The following is a 27,893-nucleotide window of genomic DNA, read 5'->3' as shown; positions in this document are numbered from 1 at the left end:
TGAAATGTCAAGAACTTGTTTATTAAACAAAAATTATTATACGTTGGACCTTATGAGTAATACCCATCGCACAATAACTTTTGTTTTGTAAACATGTCTTTGAAACCGCCTATGAGAGTAAGTGAGATGACTAGATATATATTTCATTCACTCTCATTGAAATTTCAAAAACATATTTACAAAATAAATGGTATGTGCACTAGGATAATGCCCATCTCACAATAATCTTTGTTTTGTGAACATATTTTTGACGTTTCTTCGATCTCCATCGCACTCTTCCGTCTTGTAAATATGTTTTCATAAAACTTCCTACTAGTGTGAGCATGATGACTAGATCTAGATTCCTGTCACTGTCACTAAAACGTCAAAAACATGTTTATAAAACAAAGCATTTCTGCGTAGCACATTACGATACACACATTATTCATATTTTACAAATAAAAGTATTCGAGAAAATTATTCTGTTTTTTTTCTGTAAATTTAGTCTGGAGCTCATATCTTCTTGTATGAAAACACAATAAAATTTTAATATTAGTTACTTATTTGGTGTAGTTTTACAGTAATTTAAAAAGGTAATAACTTTTTTATTTTATTATTGTGACACTATATAAAATGCATTAAATTAATATGCAAATTCGGATTAATACGACTACACATGATTTCCCTAGAAGCATAACAAACATTTTCACGACGCGATGCAATAACAAGGAATAGATCTCAAATGTTGTGCTAAAGCTAGTTGGAAAAGTAATTTTATTTTGTAATTTGTCTTGTAATTAATTCCCAAGCTTCTTTCTGGGATTCCTCTTTAGCATGATTGCATGAAATGAGAATTTTTGGTAGAAACGTTCTACTCAACATTTGGCAGAGTGAATAAATATTTGTTCATAATTTGACGAAGAAAGCGATTTAAGGAAAAAAATGGGGTAGTTGTAAACACTGTGATTTTTTAATTAGAAATTATAACTCAGAGGATGAGATTTATACGAATTCATAGATATTATCGATACTATTCTGATCCTTCTCGATTGAAGAAATTGGCAATATACTCCAAGTAGTACAGAAATAAAAATCAGTGTTTACAGCTGCCCCAGTTTCCCCTGTAACCCTTGTCTTAAAAACTGAAGAGCTTATTTCTTAACTGATTGCGATTCGAACTAAGTTTCAACCATTTATGAACAATTAACATATAGAATACGAATCAGTATGTAAATATTATCGATAAGTAAATAATTTCAATTCTATAAATGTTTCGTCATACATATGTTCAGGGTGTTTTTCCCTTTTATAAATCAAAGGACCTTTTTTGCCAAAATAATTCATCCAAAACCAATTATTAGAGTTTCCATGGGTTCTGTTGCTTTTTTTTTGTTTTGTTCTGATATTTCTCTTTATTTTGACAGAGTAGCAATCAAATAAATAAATAAATAAACAATTTGCAACCAATGTTTTTTAATGTAGCATGTCGAAAGCTTTAAAAGTGCTATATATTAAATATATAAAGTAATTATGGATTTTCATTTAAAAAAAAAATTTCATATCGCACTACCGCGATTTGAATGACACATTCAGCATCAGGATGTTTTGAGATAAAAGCCCTGAAACATTTTCTTATAACACTAAGTCATAATTTAAAGTCAAATCCTTATCGAAGTAACGCATATTTTCTTCACATTAAGGGCTTACGTGGGTCAAAATAGACAAAAAAACAGCATATACAGTGGGACCTCGATAGAGTCAATCTCCATTAGAGTCAACAGCTATTTTTTTACTCTAACGATAGAGTCAACTTTTCTTTTATTACTAAACTATGATTTTATTATGATCTTTTCGAAATAAAAACCAGCCTTATTGTGTATCAACGTAATACTTTGAATACAAGAAAAAAAATTATATAAGGACATGATAATAGCAGGAAATAGAACTTCTGAGGACATGATTATTTTATGATAAAATTCGTATCATAACCGTGTAATCATTTTCCAATAAAATAATTTTAAGCTTTTTGACCGATTGATACTCTTATGTTTTCTCTCTTGTCTAAAGATTTTTTGATTATGCCAATTAAGCATATGATCACAATGTAAAGGATTTGAGCCATCATCAATTTGGAAGTGAATAATATTATGGTACAAACAAAAAAATATGAACTGGTATATTACAAAAAAAATGTACAGGTATCTTTGAGTATAACATAGTGAAGAAATGTTTTCTAAATTTATTCGAACTTTTTAAAGAACTCACTTCTTAAAAAAATGTACATGATAAACGATCATAAAAATTAGGCTTCTAAAGAAAACGTATAAATTTATTTTAAGCTAAATTTTTAATTTAAAAGATTAGTATCTCGAAAGAACATTTGGATCAAAAACAAAAAAGAGCAACATAAAATTAAAATTGTTAAGCAAGAACACGGTTAAAACTTCCTTCTTTTGTACATTTTAAATTTATGTGATGAATGTTTAAAGATATTGACTTGGAGTCTTCAGATGACTTGAAGATTTTTAATACGACCCTCAAAAATACGATTTTGGATAGGGGAAGGGAGGGCTGTGGAGGAAACAAGAGTCATATTAATAATCCTCAGGTTCACTTGTTAAGGGGTCGTCTGAAAACTTCAAGTCAATATCTCTAACCATTTAGCGCTCATATTACAGAATATGCGAAGTTGAATAAAATTATTATTATTATTATTATTATTATATGAAAAAATGAGAAAAATTGGTTTTATTGCTTTTTTGTGAAGCTTAGAGTTATAGATATAGCATAACGAAAAGAATTAACAATCACTTCTTTTATCCACTCAAAATTTAAATTAAATTCTACTTAATAAAACGGTAATAGATATTCGAGTCCTCAATTATTTTGTTTCTAATTTTTCTCTTTTTCTTTTTTTGGATTTTTCATGTGGGTTTCTGGGTTTTCTGCTACACTTTTGATGATTATTAATTTTTTTCTTTATTCATATTTTTTTTGTGTTGAATTGAATTCGTTGTGACGTCACGAGCCTAGTTGCTCCTTTCACATCTACCTTGAGCATATTTCCGATTATCTCTTCAATAGGGCATATTTTGTAATTGAAATTTATTTGTCTGATAAAATATAAAAGATCGTTATACACGACAAAAGACTATACAGCCTGAGAAGAAGCATTTTCGCCGTTTGGCTTTGGAGGCTGGTCACCAACGCTAAGACGGCGGCAAACGCCTGATTCATGCCTTATTGCTGCATACTTTTTGTTAATTGTATATGCTTAAGAGTAATAAACATATAATAATAATAATAATTGCATTAGAATTTTCAATAATTAAGTGTCTACAGGAACTTTTACAAAAAAAAGTGAAAAAAAAATAAATATTTAAGACAGCAATTCCTTATCTTAACATCGTGGGTGGACCTCAATATTACCACATGGAAAGTAGTTTATACTTAAGATATTTACTAATAATAAAAATATTCCGTAAAATTATTCCTTAATCTCCAACTTTTGCCTAAACATACGACTTTTTTGGACCAGAATGTGTAGAATTTATGGGTTAACTCTTTCGCGTCTTTAGGGTCATATATGACTCGGGGAAAAAAGTTTCTTTTTGGCTATTTACATTAATTGAAATCTAACTGGAGTCTTGAGAAAATGAGCCAAGAATCTTACATCCTTCTATTATGATGTCGTGCACGAACAGATAGATTTCAATTAATGTAAATACCCAAAAAAACTTTTTTCCCCGAGTCATGACATTACCCTAAAGACGCGAAAGAGTTAATTAAGTAAAATATTCTACTATCGTGATGAATTTATCAATGATCTAGTATAAACATAAAATAATACACCTTTATATCAAAATTTCACATTTTAATTGATTTTTTTTCGGACTCCGATAGAATCAACGAATCCAATAGAGTGATCAAGAGGCCTGGAAATAATCAGTTGACTCTATCGAGGTCCCACTGTATCTCAATGATAGATAGATATGACAATGTCATATCACAAATTTAGGTGGTTAATTCCAGATCGGGACAACACTAAAGGCCAGTGATCGTGAGCTATTGTAAGAGCTTTGTAAAGCTCTCAGTAATTGATATGAATCGCATTTTCGAATAGTTATGGTATAGAATAGGTATGGCATTTTCGAATGTCTTATGGCTACAGAATTCCCCTTGAGGTTAATTGTGCTATTCCAATGAAAAAGTAAAAGGGGAAATCTTTTTTTCTGAATATTTATTTAGCACTTTATTGTACTCAAGTGCTTCTGCATTATCGACTTTTCTCTACGTTGAGTGCTGTCACGCCTGTTTGACGGGTTTAGACACGGATTACTATATTCCTGGATAGTAGGTAGACATTTTTGTTTCTCATATTGTAGTGCAAACAAACTGAATAAAAATACGAATAAAGACGTCGTACACTTGCTTCTTGATATTCTCGAGACTGAAAATCACTTAAATCCTACATTTTCATTCCTTAGCATCAAATCGCATTATTCCTGGGTGCACTTTTATTTGGTTTGTTTGCACTACTATGAGCACTATGAGACATGAAAATCTCTACCTACTATCCAGGAATATAGTAATCCGTGGTTTAGAACATGTCTAGGACTGTGGAAAACAGTCGAAACAGGAACCAAAGAAACGTCGATAATGCAGAAGCACTTGGGAACAGTCATTTTCATTTTCATTGGAATTGCACCATAATTTTATAACTTTTCTTTTTTTTTTAATTAAAGAAGATAATGTAAAGTTATTTAATGCCGAATGAATGATTGAATTAAAATAAGAAGTATAACAAATTATGGCTTAACTTAATGTGCTGAAGAATTCGTCTTACATTCAACGATATTTGACATTTGGTAAAAGAAACCAGCACCATTATAAATTGGATCAATTTTACGCTTTATCAGTGAGACAGGTATCCTGTAAGCACCTTTCTCAGAGCAATGGTAAGAGAGAAGCAATAAAAGTCATGGATGTTTTATCTTATATTGAAAGAAAAAGACATTGAAAAAAAGGAAAATGGTGAAACTGATAAATTTGTTGCGGAAATCTATATATATATAAAAAAAAATAAAGTTAAATAAAATGCGGGAAATTGAAACTTTTCGTACATTTTGTCAGGGTGTAACATTTGCAAATGAAATTGTGAGAAAATGCAAGTTTTCGTTTCTTTTCCTAACATTTTATGTATATATTATATGTATAGTTTAAATCTGTAAAGGACTTTTCGAAATGTGTCGCATCAAGGATTGAAATCAAGAGTTTTCTTTAGAGAGATGGTCCTGGTCAAAAGTTTCTCTCTTAGACTTTTCCTTACAGCATAGAATGGATGTTGTACATACGGAGAGTATACGCTTGAATCTTCCAAAAGTAGATAGAAGAAATGGTATTAAGCAGACTTTTATTTATTTAAAGTGAAATTTACACTTGTTCACTCTTTTAAATTTTCACAAAACTTTTGCTCCATGTTGCACTTTCCCTAATACAACGACATTGTGAGAAATTATTTTGTGATAAAATGTGAATTTGTCTTATTTTTCTAACGTGTGTTTTTCTCAATTTTCTTTTTCTTCTCTTTCCACAGACTGTCACAATGATACTATCACGAGTGGCATTAATCCTAATTGGAGGTGAGTAATGAAAACTTTTATATTCTTTCCTTCAACACCGTATTTCTTTCTTATCAAATGACCAAAGATGTTGATGTTTGGAGAAAACTCAGGAATAAAAAAAAAGCTCACAATATATATACAATTTTATATATCTCGAACTATATTGTCACAAATTCCTTCTGATATTGATAGAAATTTCTTACCATTTGACATGGTGACTTTCAAACAGACTTGGATAATACATTTCACTTTATGGATTAGTTACACTGACTCTTCACCTAATGGATTTCTGTAATATTCAACCGGAAAGGGACACTTTAGTTATTCAGATATTCGATATGTACTCTGACAGATTTGAAAATATTTCATAAACATGTGTTTGCTATAAAGGATGATAGTTAACACCTATAGATCTTTTTGCATTCACAAATAAATTAAAAATAAAATTGCTGAAGGTTTTTATAATTTAAATTAATTATTAACCGATACATTAATTGAAAATAAATCAATGAATTTGTTTAAATTCTCTTAAAGTCACGTATTGGAGCACGTATTGAATTTTTCACGGAAGACATGAGATGATAGCTAAATATTTAAAAATAATATTTATTCTGTATTATTCGTATCGAACTGGTCGGTAAATACGAACGAGGTATGCCCAGCGCACAATAACGTTTGTTTGTAAATATGTTTTCAAAATTTTCTATGAGAGTGAGCGAGATGACTAAATCTAGATCTCACTCACTCTCATTGAAATGCCAATAACATGTTTACAAAACAAAAGTTATTGCGCGTTGGCCAGTAGTTCAAAGTTTCTCTCTTTCAAAGACTCAATCAGTCTAAAACATCACGGAATAAATATGTTCAGTAGGGGGAAGTGGGGCACCTTTGAAATTGAGATTTACTCCTATGTTTAAGTGAAACTGAACCATATCATAATGTAATTTAGCTTCTCAATCTGTTTGTGCAGCTAAATTATATCACGATAAGGATCAATTTTATTTAAAAATAGGTAAAAAATCCTAATTTTAAAGGTACCCCACTTTCAATTTGCCCCACTTTCCCCTAATGGCCTAAATCAGGAAAATTTTATTGAATCAAGATTCTCTCAAACGCTTTTCATACGTCTAACCCACTTTTTATACCTTAAAATTGAATTGAAGTAAATTAGATTTGTTGTAATATTCAAAAGAAGAAGAAGAGTGCGAAGGAATGAGATAGATATATGTAAAACGTTTGAAAAATACAGGAATGCCAATCTTGATTTTCTCTGATCTCTTTAAACCAAATTGAGAATGTGCAAAATGGTTCATAATGGCTCGGGCACACCTTTTAGATCAAGAAAATTTCATGAAGTCGAATTTCGGATACCTTTCTTTCTCACATGTTTTGCATAATGTCTATCTCATTCTCTCGCACTCTTCTTCTTCTCTTAAACATCACTCCAAATTCAATTTAGCTCAATCAAATTTGGTATGCGAAAGAATGATATAGTCATATGCAAAACAAGTGAGAAAGAAAAGGTTTCGAATTTCGACTTCATGAAATTTTCCTGATCTAAAAGGTGTGCCGGAGCCATAATGTCTCCGTTACACCTTTTAGATGCATAGAGTTTCATGAAATCGAAATTTACATTGTTTTCGTTCTCAAATGTTTTGCATAAGTCTATCCTACTCTTTCGTACTCTTCTTCTTCTTTTAAACATCACACCAAATTTGATTTAGTTCAATCTAATTTTGAGTGGGAAAGAATGAGATGGACATACGGAAAACGCTCGAAAGAGAAAAAACATGTGAATTTTAATTTTACGAGATTTTCCTGATCTGGTGTGCCGGAGCCATAATGTCTCCGGCACAGGAAAATTTCATGAAATCAAAATTCATATCACATTTTTTTCGCACACATTTTGCATATGTCTATCTCATTCTTTCGTACTCCAAATTTGATTGAGCTAAATTGAATTTGTTCTGATGTTTAAAAGAAGAAGAAGAAGAGTGCGAAACAATGAGATAGACAAATATGCAAAGCTTGTAAGAAAGAAAGGGATTCGAATTTCGATTTCATAAAATTTTCCTTGTTCAAAAGGTGTGCTTTTGACATAACTTCTAGATTTTCTTTTTGTAGAGAATATTTCAAGTGTTTAATTCCTGTAACCTGAAATTCCTGTGAATTTCTTTTGGCGATATTCACCACAATTTTGAGATAAATCCTTAGGCCTTCAGGACATATTTTAGGACAGGGAAATTTAATGAAATCAATATTTACATGATTTACTCCTTCAATCAAAACTCTGGAGTATAATACATACGATTTTTCACATATATCCAAATTGAATTTCTTGTGATGTTGAAAAGAAGAAGAATAGTACGAAAAAGTGGGATAGACGTAAGAATACATACGTAAGAAGAGGAAGAGGAGGATAGACATTTTGATCCCTGAAATTTTCTTGATCTAAAAACTGTGCAGGAAGCAGTAGATTTAAATATTTAAATTGGTTTTTGAAGGCCGACTGCACATTGGGAATAGTTTTCGTCAACAATTGCTTTTTTCAAGGACATGGTCTGCACTGTTTTTGCTGGAAACGTCAAAATTCTGTCAAAAAATGCTTTTTTTGACGAAAATTGCTCATAATGCGTAGGGGCCTAAAAGCTAATCCATATTCTAGTTTAAATCCCTTTAATATTTAAAGTTTCAAATTTCTTTGATGTTATTAAAATGAGCTAAAACGTATGACACTTCATAGCTGAAATGGAAGTGTCAAACTCCTTAAAGTTTCTTTTTTTGGCACTTAATTCAAACTTCTCAAATTATGAATTATTCCAGTAAGAAAAGCTGAACTTGGCCCACAAAATGTGGTTAAGAATTTTTTTAGTGGATTATACGCTTTACAAGCATTTCGTAATATGGGCTTCAGATTTGAGCCATGTGGCTTAGGTCCTCTAATTGCTTTTCCGACAAGATACTTGAGAAAATTGTTCTTTAGAATTGGATTATAAGGGCAAATGTTTCATTAGATTTTGAAAAATCAATAAAATTGCTTGTTATTTAGACTTTTGAGACCTTCGAGAACTGGGCTAAACCTCCAATCTGAAGCAGGCATAACGGAAACAGGGGCACCACCAAACACGGGGTACCACCAAACAGTAATTTTTATTTCTAAATTACTTGGACTATCTCGATCATTCCTTCAGTGGACAAGCATCCCTTTAATGCCTATAAATTTCTATAAGTCTTGGTTTCTGAAGTCAAATATCTGATTAAGAAATCGCGGTGTTTGGTGCTACCCCATGCTTGGTGGTGCTCCAGTTTCCCCTAAGCCCCCAATAGGAATTCACAAACATTTATGAACAATTTTAAGAAATATGTTTTTTATGTGTATAACAATTAATAATAATGCATCCCTAGAAATTCCGCCTATTGGAAGGCCTGTTCCTCTATGGAATGCTACGCCTAGTATCATTACCTATTACTATTAATTGGTTTATTTGAAGCAATTTTGCATAAATTATTGTCCATAACTTTAAATAATTGAAAGCCGACAATAACATATCTAAACACACATTAAGGGTAATTAATGTGAATCGTCATAAAATTTTAATGTTACAATGTGTTAGTTGGATTAGTTTGGATGGTGAAATATTTGCACATTGAGGTGTGAAAATGGTCTAAAATGCCTATAACTTCAAGGCAATTATAAATTAATTCTCAATATTTTTTTATGTAGGGGAAAGTGTTCATGCTTCGTGCGATCCCAAGCTTCGCAATGACTAATTTTTTCCTATGTTTCTCATTAAATGTGACCCATCGAATCCATATTTTGAAAACTAGGGGAAAATGCCCTGTTTTTAAAATATATTGCAGAGTAATATTTATTGAGAAACATGGGAAAATTTAGTCAATACGAAGTTTGAGATCGTACGAAGCATGAGCACTGAGCACTTACCCCTACTGTTTCAAAGAGGAGTCCAAAATATGAATTCTATCATTAAAAAATTCTATGTTATTTTTTCTAATATTTTTTCATAGAATGTATTTTATAAGAAGAACATTTTGAAATTAAAAACATATTCAATTTATGTTTAATTTTCTTTCTATTTATTATTTCTACAGTAGAGTCTCGCTATAGTCCATATTTGGTTCCAGATTTGACACTTGGGTCGCACTATAGTCCACGTCACTTTTTAAAATTATCAACGACTTTTAGTATTGAAATTGCTCGACGGCTTCCACTTTCTTTGCTTTTGTGGTACTTGTCCTTGCTCTCTGCATTATTGATTACAATTATCACAACTACTCAATAAAGTTTACCAAAAATATTAAAATAATTATAATAAACATTGCATGTCGCGTACTAAAAAACATAACCTAACTTAAAATCCGTGTTTTGAAATCAACGCTCGATAAATTGTGGACTACAGAGCGATGGCTTATAGCGAGACTCTACTGTATTTGTTTTCCATGAATTTTGTGTATTTTAACTATATTTATGTATATTGTTGCGTTATGGGCGGTATGTTATAGTAGAGTCGTACGTAAAGTTTAGATTTAGATTGTTAGAGGTGTTTCTAAACTCGTACACTCTTAGAAAAGTTTAGACGTGATTACTAATGAAAATTAGTTGTTCGGACGATTATTATCAAATCTATTTAAAATAGTTCTTATATTCTTAAAACATTATACTTATAATAAATTTATTAGTAGTGAGAATATAAGACAATATTTACGTGGATAAGTTGCGGCAATTATTTCATAATGCTTTCATACAATTATATTTGCTTGTGTTAATTAAATGAAATCATTATCCCAACTAATATTGGTCACTAATTCCTTTTAGTTCTCACAACCAATGTAAATAGATAGGCCTATATTTTCATAAAGTTATGACTACTTTTCCAATAGTAAAGAGTGGTTTTTATTTTAGTAATGCGTTGAAGCTCTTTCGAATTTAAAGCAACTAATAAGAAATATGCATCACAATGAATGCTATATAGTAACCACAACTAATATGATATAGTTATTACAGCCAATAAGATGGGTATCAACCCCATTTATTTAGTAATTGGAACTAATATGTTATAGTACCCATTACTATTTTGATTTAGTTGTGATAACTAAATGAAAAGGATACTTTAACTAACTGTGGTCAACTATTTCATTTAGTTACCCAAACTAAATATATAGTTGGGTCTATATTTACTATATTTTATAGTTCTAATAACTGCATATGAGCTTGTACGAACTAATTTTTTCTAAGAGTGTATTTGTTTCTCTTTTTCGCTGTTTGCGAAAATTGACAAATTGAGAACAGGAATACTTATTATTTGATAATACAATGGTGGAAATAAGTATAATTCCACCCCTTAATCCTTAAAGAAACTCAACAAAAAAAAAGAAATGTCAATAAAAATTCATACGTAGACCATAACGTCCTTTCATGCCAACATAAAAAATCGACATTTTGATTTTTTATTCTAAGTATTTTTAGAAATATAAATAATATTGGTTTATTTGAAAATAAACCGTACATTTCCTTTATTATATTTGATTATCGCAAAGTTTTGTATTTTCAAAGGTCATTCAGTGCTTGATACTGTCCCACTATCATCTATAAGTTTAAAGTTAATTCATTAAGCTCTCGAGATATAACACATAACTTGATAATCTAATATTAAACTTGAGCTGGAGAACTATTTTTTAAAAATTTAGTTCAATTTTAAATTAAATGTTTAACTCGATGTAGAATTAAGATTGTGAAAGTTTTTATTTTACAATTTCAATTATTCTTAAGAATCATTTTGTTTGGAAAGTTTTGTTCTTTCTCTGGGGCAAAAAGCTCTTTGTTGTGTAATCTAAAAACTTATAACTTCTTTTTTCTTCTGTACTTGTGAGGAAATTTGAAGGGGGAGGGTAGGGCAGTATGAGGCAAATCCAAATAATAAACACCAATCAATCTTGTCACAAATATGACAGAGAAATTAAACATCAACCCCTCGTTTTGTGTAACAATTGCTTGCAATCAAGAGAGTCACAATAATTTTCGCATGAAATTACATCCGAGGAGTTAAATAAATGAATGGGACTAGGGATAAAAGTTTCCAAAATAATATTCAATGTAAGAACTTTTTTTTTGTTCTGTAGGACTTTTGGAGAAAAGTTTTATTATTGACTCTTTTTATGTTTACCCTCCATTCTATGTCTTTTTCTTTGGCTGTTTCTCCTGCGATGTATAGCAGAAGAAATATTTCTTGGGAGAGAAATCACCTTTTCGTTCATCTCACAGAGTTCTTGTTCCATTGCATGGCCAATTGGCCTTTTAACAATCGTATTTTTAACCAAGTAATTTTAAAAGTGTGCTCAAGAGAGAGATCTGCTCTTGGCTGCTGATGATTACAAACAGGTGCTTTAGCATCTGTATTTAATAATCTTATTACCACCGGTAGCAGCCGTTCACCTTCTTTCTCATTCTTGCACATCTTTTAACATTACATTTTTTCGGGAATTATATCCTCGGAAGAAAGACAGGTGTCACTTCTATACAGGTATTTAATACAGGGCTAGAGTGAGAGAGAAATAAATTTTTCGTATTATTTTTTTTGAGAAAATGGCCGTATATTCAATTATTAGCACAATATGTTGTTAATATCAAATGGAGGGAGATAACACATTTTACAAGACGATGGAAATGAAATCATGAGAGAAAAGAGCACGAAAGGAGAAAGACGATTTGTGTTGAAAGAAGGAAAAATCGAGAGGCAGGTGCTCTAGACTTTATGTAGATGTTTCAAGATGCGACCAAAAATAATTCAAAGCTATATCGCGCGCATTTTGGCGTTCTTTGAATTACATTTCTTTTTTTTATCCTGTGCCAAAAAATTCACCCTGTCTTCCCCATCCATGGAATTGTTAAAGCCAGAAAAGGACTCAAACATTTTGTCCATGAAAAGCTGGGGTTCAAAGAACAAAAAAGGTCCGACCCTGCAAGGTGGATTAGGACAAAACTTTATCTCAATCTTGTTTTCAAACTTTACTATGGAAATCTAATATAAAGTTTATTTTCCAAATCAACACTGGCCAATTAGACCAGAGTTTTTTTGCATGGTAACTTCTTGTTATTGTTGAATACAGAATTCACAACAATATTCCCCTATTGTGGTGTCAACTAACTATACTCGAACTCTAAAGGACTGAGAGCCTGATTTAAAATCAGCAACCAATGATAATAATGCCAAGAATTGTAGAATAATACTGTTCCTTGCGATATAGGGGAAAGTGTCCATGCTTCGTACGTTCCCAAGCTTCGTAATCTTTTCGTACACAAGTAGGGGAGACTGGGGCAAAACATGTCAAAACGCATATTTAATTCTTTCACGAGCTCTGAGAAAACATAAACGTTTTATAATAAGCATATACTTATAGGAAATTTACTGCTCTACAACATTGCAGAAGAGTATTTTCCTCTAATCTCGAAAGAAATGTGATTTTCGAATCCTTTTCTAAAAGTCGATTTTGTGGAGATTCTCGAAATTGCTGGGGCAAATTTTGTCAGTCTTCGGATAATTTTTAACGTTTTACTCTCGCAAACATTAAAAATATCAAATAGACATATTTTTATAGGAAATTTATTCCTCTACAACTTTGTCTAAGATAATTTTTCTCTATCTTAACGAGAAATGTGCTTAAATTGAGCTAATCAGTATTGATATTTTATGTAAGCCAAATATTCCAAAAGTAGGGCTCAAAATTTCATTATTTTTTATTTTACATAATCCTTCCTCGAATCCGTTGAAACTTTGTAAGTTTAAGAAGGTTCATGAAGGCTATCTATAATAAAAATTTCAAAACTCAATATCTTTTATTTTAGAAAATAGTAAATATTGAAATTTTCGTTTTGACAAATTTTGCCCCAGTCTCCCCTAGATCTTGAAAAATTCGAAAATTTATTTGAAGATACAGAAAAGAGATTTTCTTACTCCTTAATACTTTCCCAAGGTGGCGAACATTACGTCCTTTTCGAATTTCGAAATGCTCAAGTGTCAAAATGTGACGGTCCTCACATTTTTGTGAGGAAAGAAACAGATCAACGTTTACTGTTCTTGCCTCCTGATATTTCATAAATTTTCCCCAGATTTTTCGAAAATTTAGTATGAAAATTCGAAATTGAATTTGAATTATTCGAACATCAACGATTTTTTGTGCAAATAGAGTTCCATTTACCTTTTATCCAATGTTTGGGCTCAATGAGTAAATTTTTTCTATGTTTCTGATATTTTCAAAACTAGGAATATTCTCCTAGTTTTTATAATCTATAGAAAAAGCGGTGGCAAAGTGACTTAGATGCTACACCTAAAAAGAACTTTTGCATCATTTACTGTTTACTGGCTCTCACCTGATTTAAATCGATTCATAAATCACTCAAAAGATAAAATTACTTATCGGTTCATAACCGGTTCATTACCGGTTTACAATGTATTTGAACCGATTTATAAATCACTCAAAATATTTCCCAAAACACATCTCGGGAGTAATTTAATTCAATTTCGTATAAAAATTAGTTGTCGGTTATGAATCGGTTCATTACCGGTTCAAAACCGATTGGAGCTCATTCCGTTTTGTTGGAAATTTCAAGACCTTTCCAACAAGCCCAAATATGGTCCCATTCGGTTGATAAATGCACTTTCTAGAGCCTTTTTAATCCTTTAAGGACGATTGGAACACCGGTGTCCCATAAAGAAAATAATGTTTCCTGACTACCTGAAGTTATTTTTTCTTATGTTTGTACGTAATTCCAAAGTAGAAGGTTGAAGAAATCTAGAATATTTTTTGTAAGTCTCAAGCTATTTGCTATGTAGTAAATATTTAAGCTCAAAAAATGGCGAATTTTTGAATTCTAAAATTCATAATTGATTTTATTTATTTTTTATACTTTCAATTTTTTTTTTAAACAAAACCCTTTTGGTAATAAAAACTGCAAAGGTCATACGTAATATTTTTCATTAAAATTAAAATGATTATTCATTGGTATTGTAAGAAAAATTATGTAAATTTTTGGACTATTTTTGTGCTTATCGTTCATAGAGACATAAAATACACCGAATGGACTTTCCTAGGGTAGATGTAAGACTTATCATTAATAATGTTTACCAGTTTAATTTTTATTGTTGATTTTCAGTCCGTAAAAAGTGTCTCGTCGTTAAAAGGTTAACCTTTGATTTTGAAAAACAGTCATTTTGAATGATTTAACGATGTTTTCACACATGGTCAAATCTCTAAAATATATCCAAAAATAAAAAAATCGCACGACGCCGACTAATCCCAAAGAAACATGGTTTTAGTGGGGAAGGGGTGGGGTAGGGGAAAATGAGGGTTATGCTAACGATCGTTGGGTCGATTTATGGGCCCCCCCTGACATGCCAAGTCGCTATCTCTTACCGTTTGGTCTCTAGAGCTGGCGACAGTCGGACGGACAGGCGGACAGACGAACAGACGGACAAACAGCCTGACGATATTTTGCAGAAATCATCTGAAATTCGAAGATTTGTTGAGAAAAGTGGTCTCCGTGGAGTTAAAAAGTTAAAAGGGGTTAAAAAAGGCTGCGACTTTTTGGTCAGTAAAAAATAAAATTTGGTCAGTAAAAAATTAAATATGGTCAGTAAAAAAATTTACTTACCATATCTTTTACTTACTGACCAAATTTAATTTTCTCCGATTTTTTAAAAGTTTTTTTGCTGACCATATTTAATTTTTTACTGACCGAATTTGATTTTTTACTGACAAATATTTTATTTTTTACTGACCAATTTGAATTTTTTACTGACCAAAATGATTTTGCCGGTGAAAAAATCGGGTGATTATAATATACTGCTCTATATACATTAAGATGCTTGGAATCGTACGAAGTATGGGCACTATCTCCTACCATTCTTAACAATTTCTATCAGGGAGAATGATGTAGTTTCAGGTGTTGAACTTTTCATCTATTCCATACTTCATGGACGAGTTAAAATATCCATGTGTTACTAAATCAGTATTTGAAGCACTTGACTCATAAAATTTATTGACGTTGTAGGTAGTGCATATTGTGTAAGTTTTGCAATATATTATGCAAAATTTAATCAAAATAAAGTATTTTTATTATTACTGCTCTTTATGTGCATCAATAGTATTCACATTATCCATTCAAAGCGTCCAAATTTAAGAATATATATGAATACCTTAGAAAAATACTACGGAAAGGGCAAGTGTAAAGTACTTGAAAGCAAGAACCAATGAACAGTGAGGAAAAGAAAAAGGAGACTTCAGTAACTAATTGTTTTAGAATTGCAAAAGAGTAACAGAAGAAACGGCGAATATGACTGATAACTCTTCAAGTTGAATACAATTTAGAATAAGTAGTTCAACAATTCATTAATAAAATATTTATAAATAACATATTTTTAGGAAACTGATTAGACCTTGCGTAGTTGTTGATAGTTGATAGGCAGTTCCGTTGAATTTTAGAAGCTTTTGATGCATGATTCCCCGTTGATCCCACTAAATGCAGAGCATAGATTTCTTCCTAAGTGAATTAGGTCGTGCTGAAAACCGAAAATTAGTTGATGACCTACGAAATTTAATTCAATCCAATTAAATAATTATTCTACTTTGCAAGAACTTGAAATATTCATTAAGAAAGCTTAGGATGTAATATTCCCTAGAAGGATTCTAAATATTCTGAAAATTAAGGATCTGAAAGCCTAGGCAGTGTTCAGAGTAGATTTACCCCTAGTTTCCGAAGGTCTGTAGACCCTAAATAACAATCAATTATATTTTCCAGAATTTAATGCATAATTTAACCTTAATACCTAACCCTACAACAATTTTTTCCAAAAAATCCAGATTGATAAGAATTCAAAGAAGGTATGCCATACGGCCAGGCCTTAAGTGGTCTTCAGATTAGAGGTTTAGCCCAGTTCCCGTCGGTCTCAAAATCTTGAATATCGTGCAATTTAATTGCTTTTTGAGAGGCTAATATGTTACTTATCTTTAATAATCCAATCTTAAGTTAAATTTTCCCAAAAAATCATGTTTGATAAGAAATTAGAGCAGTTAAACCATTTGGCTAAGCCTTAGGTCTGAAGCCCGCATTGGGTCTGAAGCCTGCCCTGCATTGGTTCCGTTCGGTAATAACCTTTTGAAGAGACAAAGCCACACTACCCCATAGTAAAATTCCGCGGAAATTCCAGTGGAAAACTAGCGTCCAAATTGAAAAAATCCGCGGAATTTGACGCAAAAATTCCACTAAGTTTTCCATGGCATTTGGAGCCGGTAATTCCATTGGAGTCATAGCTCTCCATGGAATTTCAAGTACGATCCACTGGAATTCCAGCGTTAAATTCCGCGGAGTTCCGTGGAACATTTATATGGAAACTCACACGTGAAACGTCCTCCGGGATAAGCTGAAAAAATCATATGGAAATTTCCACTATCTTTCTATAGGGTTTTATATGGTTTTTTCCACTTTTTTCTCGAATGTCAAACAAATAAAATGGTGTTGTGACAACGTGGATAATTTATTTCCAAACTGCGTTTCGTGTACATAATAGTGAAGTGATTACATTAAATAGGTCGCCAACCTAAAATAAAACTGTTTTTATATCGTATAATATCTATTTTACGAAAAAATATTTTTTTTATAAAATAGTTTTTTATTAACTAAAGTGGTAATTCGTTATTGCTGGTTTAGTAAAATTTATTACAATCCCCGTGATCTTTGCTATTTCTTTAATATTCGGAAGTAAAATCACGAGGTGCATGCGACAGCTTCATTTTTTCTCCATTTTAAATTTAGGTGGAAAAATCCACATAAATTCCACGAACATTCCATGGATATATTCCACAGAAAAAAAAATCAGCATAAATACATAAAATTTTCCTTGGAACCTATTATGGAAAATTTCCATGGATTTTTTCGAGGAAAAATACTGGAAAATTCCGAGGAATTTTTCGCTTGTTATTCCTATTGCGCTATCTTTTGCTATGGAGTAAAGCCAAGCTATTCGAAAATATACTGAAAACCTAAAGTGCAAGTTCACGTACTCGCCGTTTTAGCGCTGATTGTTCTCCTATTTCGAATTTCGGTAGTTTTATCACTTGAATCGTCAACAATATCAAGAACAGTATGAAACATCTGCTGCAAAAAGTGGATTTTTCTGTAGTTTTGTGCAATTTCAGGATGCCAGAACGTTTTAATTATAATTTCATTCAAAAAAATCTCCTTTTCATGAACTTATTCAATTTTGTGACACTTGTCAGTTTAAACGTTCGAACTTCCAACGGAATTTAGGTAAGTTCTCTCTGATTTATCTTCGAACCGGTCGAGAGAAAACCTCAACCGAATGAGAGCTCTCAAATCGGGAAGGTTACTACTGAACAAGATGATTCATTCCCCTACGTACGGTCATGTTACTCGAAATTTTAGCCAACTTCCATTATGATTTAATAGCCTTTGTTATATCGCAGAGTACATGGCAATTGTGTGAGCATATCGCGAATTTTCCTTCCCATTGTTTTCATGAATATTAATCCACCAATGCAATGTGATATAGGGTTCGATAGCTTTTGAGTGCATCAAATTTGGAAGATGAGTTCTAACGAAAGCTTTTAAGGGATGTTCTGAATTGAGAATCATGCATTTGCTTTTAAGGGTTTTTGTCCTTTAAAGCACCTTCGTCAGATTAAGTTCTCTAATGATTGTTCTACAATCCCAAAATGCATTCGTTAATTAACGGCGAAACATGAATTGAGAGCAATGCGGCATGGGGATCAACAAAACTATGCATTTTGAGATCATTTAAATTAATTTATAAATTTTTATTTAGGCCATTAGCATTAATTGTGCTCATCTAGGAAAGCATTGTCTCTAAAGTGCATGGGATTGCTGGATAACTCAATGATAGTTGTCTGATGGTTAAAACAAGAAGAAATTCAACACAGTAGGAGACAATTTTTGGTATTAGGTTTTTTTTTATACTTTCGCCTTTTTTTTTGTTTCTCTTATTTCGTCTTGTTTGTTCGCCCCCTCTTGATATACGGGTTCATTTTCTTATGTTTGCCATTGCTTAAATTTATATGGAGTATTCTTTTTTCTTCTTGCTATGTAGAAGCAACATATATGTAGCATAAAAGGAGTGTAAAAAGGGGAAAAAAGAAAAAAAAATTATATGCATCTGTTGGTTCTACTACATATTCATCTTTTTTTCTTTCTTTTTTTTTCGTGAGCACATTCACAAGTGTTTGAAACGGGCACAAAGTTAATGAATAAAGCCAAAGGAAGGAGGAACAAGGATAAAATTAAAGAAATGAAAAAGAAAAAGAGATGGTTAGTAAAATGTGCGACAATGGAAATCCATTTTCTAAGGGGTAATTTTCAATTTGCAATTGACATTCTGTCACAATATTTGATTTTCTTTTTGCCACTCGGATACTTCCATTTTGTGTGCCAAATGCAAGTACATTTTAGCCGGATTTTGGTTGATGGAAAAGTAAAGATTGGGTCAGAAGTGGATGTAACATTTCCCTCTTCAATATACCTCTATGCGCGGAACTACTGAAAAGCATGATGCCCTTTGAATCGTGAGAGGTTTAGAGTTCCAATTGTCTGGGACGTTTAACATTGTGCACGAATGTTAACACTATGTTGCAGATATCAGTCTTTTTTTCTGCAAAATACGAAACTCCCAGTAGCGTATCATATAACATTTGATCATCATTTTTATATGCTTTTCGCCTCCCGGAGACCGAGAAAATAAGGCGCCAACATTGGGCTTGGTTCAAACTTAAGAAGACGAAAAACGAGAAAAGAAACACCACAAAAGTGTCTTCTTCTTAGAAATTATTCTTAAGGATTCTCCTCCACATGAGATGTGCTCACAATAACTGACTCCCCCACAATGTATTTTGCAGAATTCGTTTAATGTTACAAGAAATATTCTAAAGAACCATTTTCACGCTGCTCTAGACGAAACAGATACTGTTACACTTTATGAATCTTCAAATTGAAATTCATAGGATAATCTTATAGAATGTCGTATAACAAATTGTTTGTATTACAAGATATTCTTGTTAACAATTTCTATATGAGTACCACACGAAGATCAATGAACATTTATACAATAAGCACGACATATTTAGTATTCAGATCAGACGATAAGGTCAATGGAGTCATCAGTTGATCAATAAGATATTTTGTTGAAATGTAAAAGTGTAAATGCAGTTCTTGAAGTAGAACTACAATACAAAACTGCGGTAAAATACATTATCGGTACGCACTTATCCAGTCAAAATTGCATTTCCTGCGGAGAGAAACAACTGTCCTATAGTCCTCTACAATCATGCCGAAGTAATCATCAAAATTGGTTGAGAAAGATTCGAGATAATTGTGTTTATGTAATATGAAAATTGTTTTTTCGACTGTGGCGCCCCTAGCGTTGATCCCATAAAGTTCAAATATTCCATAAAGTTGTAACTCTTTCCGAGACCTTTCATTTGCGCCCTTACTCGTTAAAATCGGTCAAATACAACCGGAGATATGGCGTTTTGAAAATTGAAAAATAGCATCACTTTTTATTAGGTTTGATGGGCCCCTGTTCTGACCGTGGTGTCACATATAAGATTAATATTAATATTAAGAAAAGCCGGAGAGAGAGGTATATATATGCACAATTTCAAATGGAATATCACGTGTGTTAGAAAGAGTACACTCTAGTGGATTAATACGATGAGTAAGATATTACTGTTCGTATTAATTGATTTCTGAATCGTATTACAGGCACACGAGCAATTTTCCATGCGTGCCAACTGTGATTCGGTCAGTTTTCGAGCTATCTAGTGCTGCCAACTTCGTACGCAGAGGGGAAATGTGAGAGAGAAGCAAGATAAAACAATTGCTATCTTTTTTTGCCATTCTCGCAGTTCAGAAAGTATTAATCTTAATATTAATCTTATATGTGACATGGCCATGACAATTAGAACCGGGTTTGTGGTAACTTTAAGATTTTTTTGGATTCTTATAACTCGGGTCAGGAGGGGTGGGTCAGGGGACCTTAAGTTTACTGTAAGGTATAGCATTTATGTCATGAGTACGGACAGTTCGAAAAGCCTAGGACGCATTGCCATCCCTTTTTCAGCCAAACAAAAGATATTTTTATGTATAAGTGCTGCAATATATTGACCTTGCACTGCCAATTGACTACAGTAGAACCCCGCTATAGGCCATCGCTCTATAGTCCACAATTTATCGACCGTTGATTTCAAAACACTGATTTTAAGTTAGGTTATGTTTTTTTAGTACGCGACATGCATATGTTGTCATAATTATTTTGGCAAACTTTATTGAGTAGTTGTGATAATTGTGATTCATAATGAAGAGAGCAAAAACAAGTACCACTATCGCAAAGAAAGTGGAAGCCGTCGAGCAATTTCAATACTAAAAGTCGTTGATAATTAAAAAAAAAATGACATGGACTGCGATCCAAGTGTCAAATCTGGGACGAAATATGGTCTATAGGAAGGCTCTACTGTAGAAGTTTTGTTAAATATTTGATGCATGTCTGCGAAATAGAAAAATTACAAACCTTCATTATTTGTTGGTAAACATTTCTTAAAGCTTTGTTCAATTGAAAATCGATAAGTGAGCTACACTTCTTCAACAATACTTCTCTTAAATTTTACATACCCAAATCATCAAATCTGTTAACAAACCTTTTTGTTATTTATTTGCAAATGTTTGCTAACAGTTCGTTGAATTACAAAATACCCAAAGAATTGGTATCTTTCTGCAAAAAGTTTTGTTCGTTTTTTTAATTTTACATTCAAATATTTAAGTACATACAATCAAACATTATTATTTGTTTGTAGAGGTTTGTCAAGAGTAACAAACATTTTGACAACTCACATCTTTTTAACCCATTCAGTCAATGTACCAGAAATACTTGAGATAGAATGTTCTCATTTTGGGATTAGTTTCCTACAGATTAATAGATGAATTTTTTTAAAAGAAATAATTTTTATCCATTATGGGGGCGCGGGGAGCCGCCCTCAAACACGTGTCTTAACGGTCACTGAATTTAAATTCTGTACATTAATTCATTACAAACTCTATTGATTTAGATAGAGTAACTATCCAAGAAAACACATTGGCAACCAGAATTTAAATTAGGAAAGAGGATGAAGGTCAATTTTAACAAATTCGACGGGATGTCGCATTTTTCGTCCGCCATTTTGAGCAAAATTTTTGCATGACTTCACGTGAAGCGAAAAAAGAACAATAAAATGTATTCCCATCTCTGTCGGGCTATTTTTTCCAAGTAATTGAAGGCCTAAAGTAACTAAAAATCCATTCCCAACAGAAATTCGGATATCAATTGCCCTGGGATAATTCATCTAAAAACACTCAATTTGCGTATGATGTATAATACCATGGTAAGGAATGGGTTAATAAAATGTTTTTTGATATTTTTAATTAAAATCTTTATATGTACTACCAAATATGTGATGTATTTGTAAGAATTTTCCAAATCAACAAACATTCGACGGAATAACACCCTTTCAACAAAGGATTTTCCCACATGGAACATTGAAGCCATACCTTTGCAAACTCTCACAGACTTTCCTTTTCGCCGTAGAGTGTTAGCGAATTCATAGAGCTTCAGATGAGAATTTTATAAAAGTTTTCTGGAATAAAGTTTAGTTTTTTATCGTCTATAGAACTTTTTGCTAGTTTGCAGTTTTATCACTGAAACTTGTGTGAATTTCTCTAATTGTGAAGAGTACAGGGAAAACCAAATTTGTGAGGGAACATTTTACATAATTTTAAACATGTCTTAATACTAAGTCTTCAATGCAGACGCATATTTACATAAGTTTGGTTAATTTGTCTCAATGATTTGCGTTTACACCCACAATCAAAACTTGGCAGATGAAGATGAAAATGGGAGGGAAAGGAGAATATATATTTTTTGAGTGGCATTGAATTGTGGTGCTCACTAATGGTTGACGACCACACGAGTCCAAATATCGCTGCCAGTTCTTTCTTTACTCTTCCAAAGTCAGTTCCAATCTGCCCAAAAGATCAACAACAAGACGTGGGTTGGAAACAACTAAAGTGTTGGGTGATTGGAGAATTTTTTCTTATAAACTATCAATCGTCTCCTTTTTCGAAACTTCTCTTTTCTCCAAAGCCAAACACAAATATATGTGACAAACAATCACATAATAAAGAAAATAAGATAATGATGATGAAGAAAGTATCCATGGGACATATGTTTAGGTTGACCTTAAATACCTTCGTGTGGATAATGATTAAAAAAAAAGACGTAACTTACCATAGGCCATTTCAAATCAAACAAAATGTTTTCCTTTCATTTTGCCTCTCAATTAAAATTTCTACTCCATATCAATAGTAAAAAGAAATTTTTAATGAGTCAGCATGGAATTATTGAAAAAATATGGGAAATATATTTAAATTTCTCTCTGCTCCTTTTTTTTCCTTCGCCACTTGATACGTCCAATACCAATTCCAATTCAATGCATCTATACAATATTGTTTTATAGGGATATTTTTTTCAATAAATATTTAAGTATTCTCAAGAATTCATGAATTTCTGAATGAACTCATGTCAATACTTGAAGTAAAATGTATACAACATTGACAAAAAAAATGCCTTTTTTTCCTCCCTCATCATTTTACAGAGTATTTTATATGAAAATCCATGCAAATCAAGTTCATGAGAAATCAAACATGGTATCGAAGTGATAAGTATCGTGATAAATAGAACCTTTTATGTAATACTAAGGCTCACAAGAGAAAAGAGAATCCATAGGAAAAATACAAAATTAGAATAGCACTCAGTCTTTTTTTCTGTTTTCAATACCTACTTTACATTTTGCAAATTGAAATGCAAAGGACATTGTCAATAAAACAACATTTTTCAAAGTGATTAAAGACTGAGTCATAGTAAATCCTTAACGTCACTGCTAAAGACACAGATGTTTTATTTATCAAATTTACGCTATTTGATATTTAGACTTGCTTTAGGAATGGCTCTAATGTTCCAATAAATTAACTACATTGAAGCACCACACTAAATGCGAATGCCAGGATATTTTTTTTATGACTTATAAGGGATTCGAACCCAGGACAAGTGCATCGTAGAACAACTACACTTACTTAGAGACATCCGAAAAAGTTAAACTAACATTCCGGAAATGTTAATTTTACCCTGCATTATTGATCCGAAATCAGTGTAAATATTACCCTTTTTAGGAGTATTAGGGGTTAAAATTACCCTTTTTAATGTTAATTTTATCCTTAAAAAGGTGTAAAATTAACATAAAAAAATGTTGATACATTTTTACACATAAAAAGTGTTAAAGTTATGAGGAAAAAAAGTTAATCGCACCCCCGTTTTTTCTCTGTGTACTCTTCCTGTTAATCCATCACTTAGAAAAAAAGGGTGTGCGATTAATTTTTTTCCTCGTAATAACACTTTTTAGGTGTAAAAATATATCAACATTTTTAGTGTTAATTTTATACCCTTTCAAGTGTAAAATTAACATGAAAAAGGGTAACTTTAACCCCTAATACACCTAAAAAGCATAATATTTACACCGATTTATTGCTCCGATGCTACCCCTTCAATGATTTGTTATGAAGCTTTAAATAAAGTGACTATTTATTAAGCTTTATTGAGGATTATAGTAAAAAGGGGTAGTAAAGCGTTCCAGACTTTACGAAATGTTCGAGCTCGTGACTTAGGTGCTATGTCTCAAAAGTACTCTCGCATCCTTTACCACTTACTGATTTACAATCGATTTAAATTGATTTATAAAATTCTCTAAAGATCCCCAAAACTAGTTTAAAGAGTAATAGATCAGATTTTCAAACAAAAATAACTTATTGGTTCATAACCGGTTCATTACCAATTCACGATCGATTTGAACCGATTTATAAATCATTCAAAATATTGCCCGAAATTCACCTTAGGATAATTGAATTATTGATAAAAATCAGTTATCGATTATAAACCAGTTCATTACCAGTTTATGATAATAATAATATGATAATGTATTTATGATTTATGTCCCTGTACATAGATAAATGCAATAATGGGGCTGTATCGATTGACCTGTTACCGATTGTGTATAACCGATTGAAATCAGTTCAGGCTTGTCAAGAATTCCAGGACCTTCCCAACGATCACAAACATGGGTACCATGCGGTTGAGAAATACGCTCTCTAGAGCTTTTTTTTAAACTGTAATTAGGAATTATTCCATGGTGTTTTCGTATAAGAACGAAAACATATCCAAAAATGAAAAAAATCGCACGACGCGTTTTCGTGAAATCCTAAAAAAAACGTGGTTTTGAAGTGGAAGGGGATGGCTGGGGGGAATGAGGGGTATGCTAACGATCTTTGGGTCGACTTATGGGGGTCCCCGAAGGTTTTAAGTCGCTATCTCTTATCGTTTGGCCCCTAGAGCTAGCGACAGCTGTACGGACAAACAGCATGACGACATTTCCCAGAAATCGTTTGAAACGTAGTGATTTGTTGAGAAAAGTGCTCCTCTGATGTGGAACGTGGAAATTTTTGCGGTTGAAAAAATCGAGGGATTATATTATAAATACTACTCTGTCCGTGGAGTTCGAACAGTAAAAATATTTGCACTGTATAACTGACCAGCAAAAAATTAAATTTGGTCTTCATGGCTCCGGCACACCTTTTAGATCAGGAAAATTTTATGAAGTCGAAATTCGGATCCCTTTCTTTCTCACATGTTTTCCATATGGCTATCTCATTCTCTCGCACTCTTCTTCTTCTCTTAAACATCATTCCAAAATCAATTTAGCTCAAGCGAGTTTTGTATGCGAAAGAATAAGATAATCATATGCAGAACATGTGAGAAGGAAAGGGTTTCGAATTTCGACCACGAATTTCGAAGCCATCAAAAATCAAATTTGAGTTGTACTTGATGTATGTTATGTAGGGTGGGAGGGGTGGTAAGTTCCACAATTTCGTGACTTTAAAAAATTATTTTCTTACAATGACAAAAAATTAGCATGTAAGAATTTAGATTTATAATTTTGTAACACAGAAAAATTAAATCAAGTTAGTATTGTATAGAAAGAGCTCATATTTCTTTCCGGGAACATTAAAATAAAAAAAAAGAGTAATTTCTAAAGAAATTGCACAACCTTCATTTATTTAATTAAAAATAAACGCCAATTAATTAATGTGTTAATAATGAAAATGCAATTTTGAATCCTTTAAGTGCGAAATAAACAAGACAGAGGAAAATTCTGAAAGTTTTCTCCAACACTTTTCTTTGATCCTTTAATGCTGAAAATACTCAGAAATAATTAATCTGTTATAAATATTATTTCGTGGAAATCTGCAAATAAAATTGAGAAAAAACAAACAAGATAAAATAAATCTAGGAATTCGTTAAATTTATATGGGTTTTTGCTTCGGTATAAGATAAATACCAAGGAAGGGAAATGTTTAATATTTTTTTTTGGGAGAAAATTTATGTCAAATGAACTAAATTTAGAACTTTACCGAACACCTTGTAGCCAAATATGTGGAATGTTTTTCCAAATAAGTGAAATTTGGTGTATTTTGTGCAAAAAAAAAAGCATGTGGCAAAAGAAATCTCGTATGTGGATCTGTTGATTGCGATAGAGTGGAAATGCAAAATAATTTCCACCGCAGAATGGTATATATTTGAAAAGCTTCAAAAGTGTGCAATCTCTTTTTGCACAACATATACCCCCTAAAAATGTTATCGTTAAGTGTTTCTCCCTCAGCAACTTCTCTGTAAGTTCTCTGGGTGGCAAAAGCAATCGACGAGGGTGGAATTGAGGAAGTTTTTAAATTATCATCACATTTGACTTGCTATATGTTGAATATTTCGCACATAATATTTACTTAAAACATCCATCTCTCGTTACGTCCACATCTCTCTTTCCTCCCCATGGCATCCCTCTATTTCTGTAGGGGAAGGGTTTGAAGTTTCGTACACACTCTGGCTTCGAGCACTTCTTATTTTTTCCATATTTTTTTTTTTTTAAATTAAACTGATCCGTTTATGGTAATATTTTTTAATAGTTAGTCTTAAGTAACAGATTTCCTGAAAAATTAAATCCGATTTATTTAAGCGATATGGGAAAAATAGGAAGTGTTCAAAGCCAGATTGGATCCGTTCAGTGATAACCTTTCGAAGAAAGTCACTCCAAGACCAAACCAAATCTATTCGAAAATCTACCGGAAGCAAGGGGGAGATATTAGGGTGAAAATGTGTACACCACTTCCAGACACTCACAATTTGTATGGAAGACCCCTTCGCACTTCCAGCATTTCGGAAGACTCCCCAAAAATGCTGCAATACTTCCAGCACTTCTTGAATGCCCAGGTACTTCTCATATTTAAGAAGCAATAATTTATTTATTATTATGAAAAATCTAATAAGGTAAACGATATTTCAATATTATATCTGTGTTTTACAACCAACAGAATTTCTTTCTATGGATTTTCAAAGTCACTAATGCAGCTACTTTTGGAAAAGAGAATCTCTAAAAAATGTTTGTTGTTTCTAATTTATTGAAACTGTCTTGGAGAGTCTTTCTGGTTTTAGAGACAGCCCAAGAAGCATTTTTTTCTTAATATAGTCTTGTAGAATTCCCTAAGTAAGGCATTATAGAACCAAAATCTTTTTAAATGCTTATAACGCGCTTGGTTCCATCACTGAGATTACTATAAGTAAAGTGGCGCATTCTTAAGGATCTTAAGAGATTCTATAGGAATTAAAACAGAAAATTCTAACTTTAAGTCTTTTAAAAGTGCAGTAAAAGATTTGTCTAATACTTGGTTCTATAAGGCAGCTATTTTGCTTCTTGGGAGCTTTAAAGGGGTCCATATTTTTTCGTACCGCAAATTATTTTATAGAGTTAGAAACAAATGATAGTCTGAAGGGTCAATATCTGAAAAAATATTCTAGGTTCTGGAGAATTCCCCACTGAAACTTCTGAAATTTTAATTTAATTTTGATTTAATGTTGTCGCCTTATCTTGCAAGCTTATGCCCTTTCTTTCGTCCAAAATCGAACGTTTTTCATTAAATAAACTCATGGATTCTAATGAATTAATCACAGTGCTTATTTGATGGCAGGCGAATGGGAGTAGCCCAAATAATTTCCCTGGAATTCCATAAATATTGCATTAATACTTATAATGATTGCAGATCATCTTTTCCTACAA

At 32.1% G+C, this 27,893-nt stretch overlaps 1 protein-coding gene across 1 annotated transcript in view; it reads left to right on the top strand.

Annotated features, from left to right (window-relative positions):
- The window catches only part of LOC129802077 (nephrin), a 192,003-nt gene that overhangs the window by 12,331 nt on the left and 151,779 nt on the right, over positions 1-27,893 (top strand). The window contains exon 3 of the mRNA XM_055847638.1: positions 5,576-5,621. Coding sequence (XP_055703613.1) covers positions 5,576-5,621 — 46 coding nt within the window. The remainder of the gene's footprint in view (positions 1-5,575; positions 5,622-27,893) is intronic.

This window comes from Phlebotomus papatasi, chromosome 2, assembly GCF_024763615.1.
Source record: "Phlebotomus papatasi isolate M1 chromosome 2, Ppap_2.1, whole genome shotgun sequence".
Lineage (NCBI taxonomy): Eukaryota > Metazoa > Arthropoda > Insecta > Diptera > Psychodidae > Phlebotomus > Phlebotomus papatasi.
Note: the sequence above shows the minus strand (reverse complement) of the source record. Positions and strands in the feature narration are given on the sequence as shown.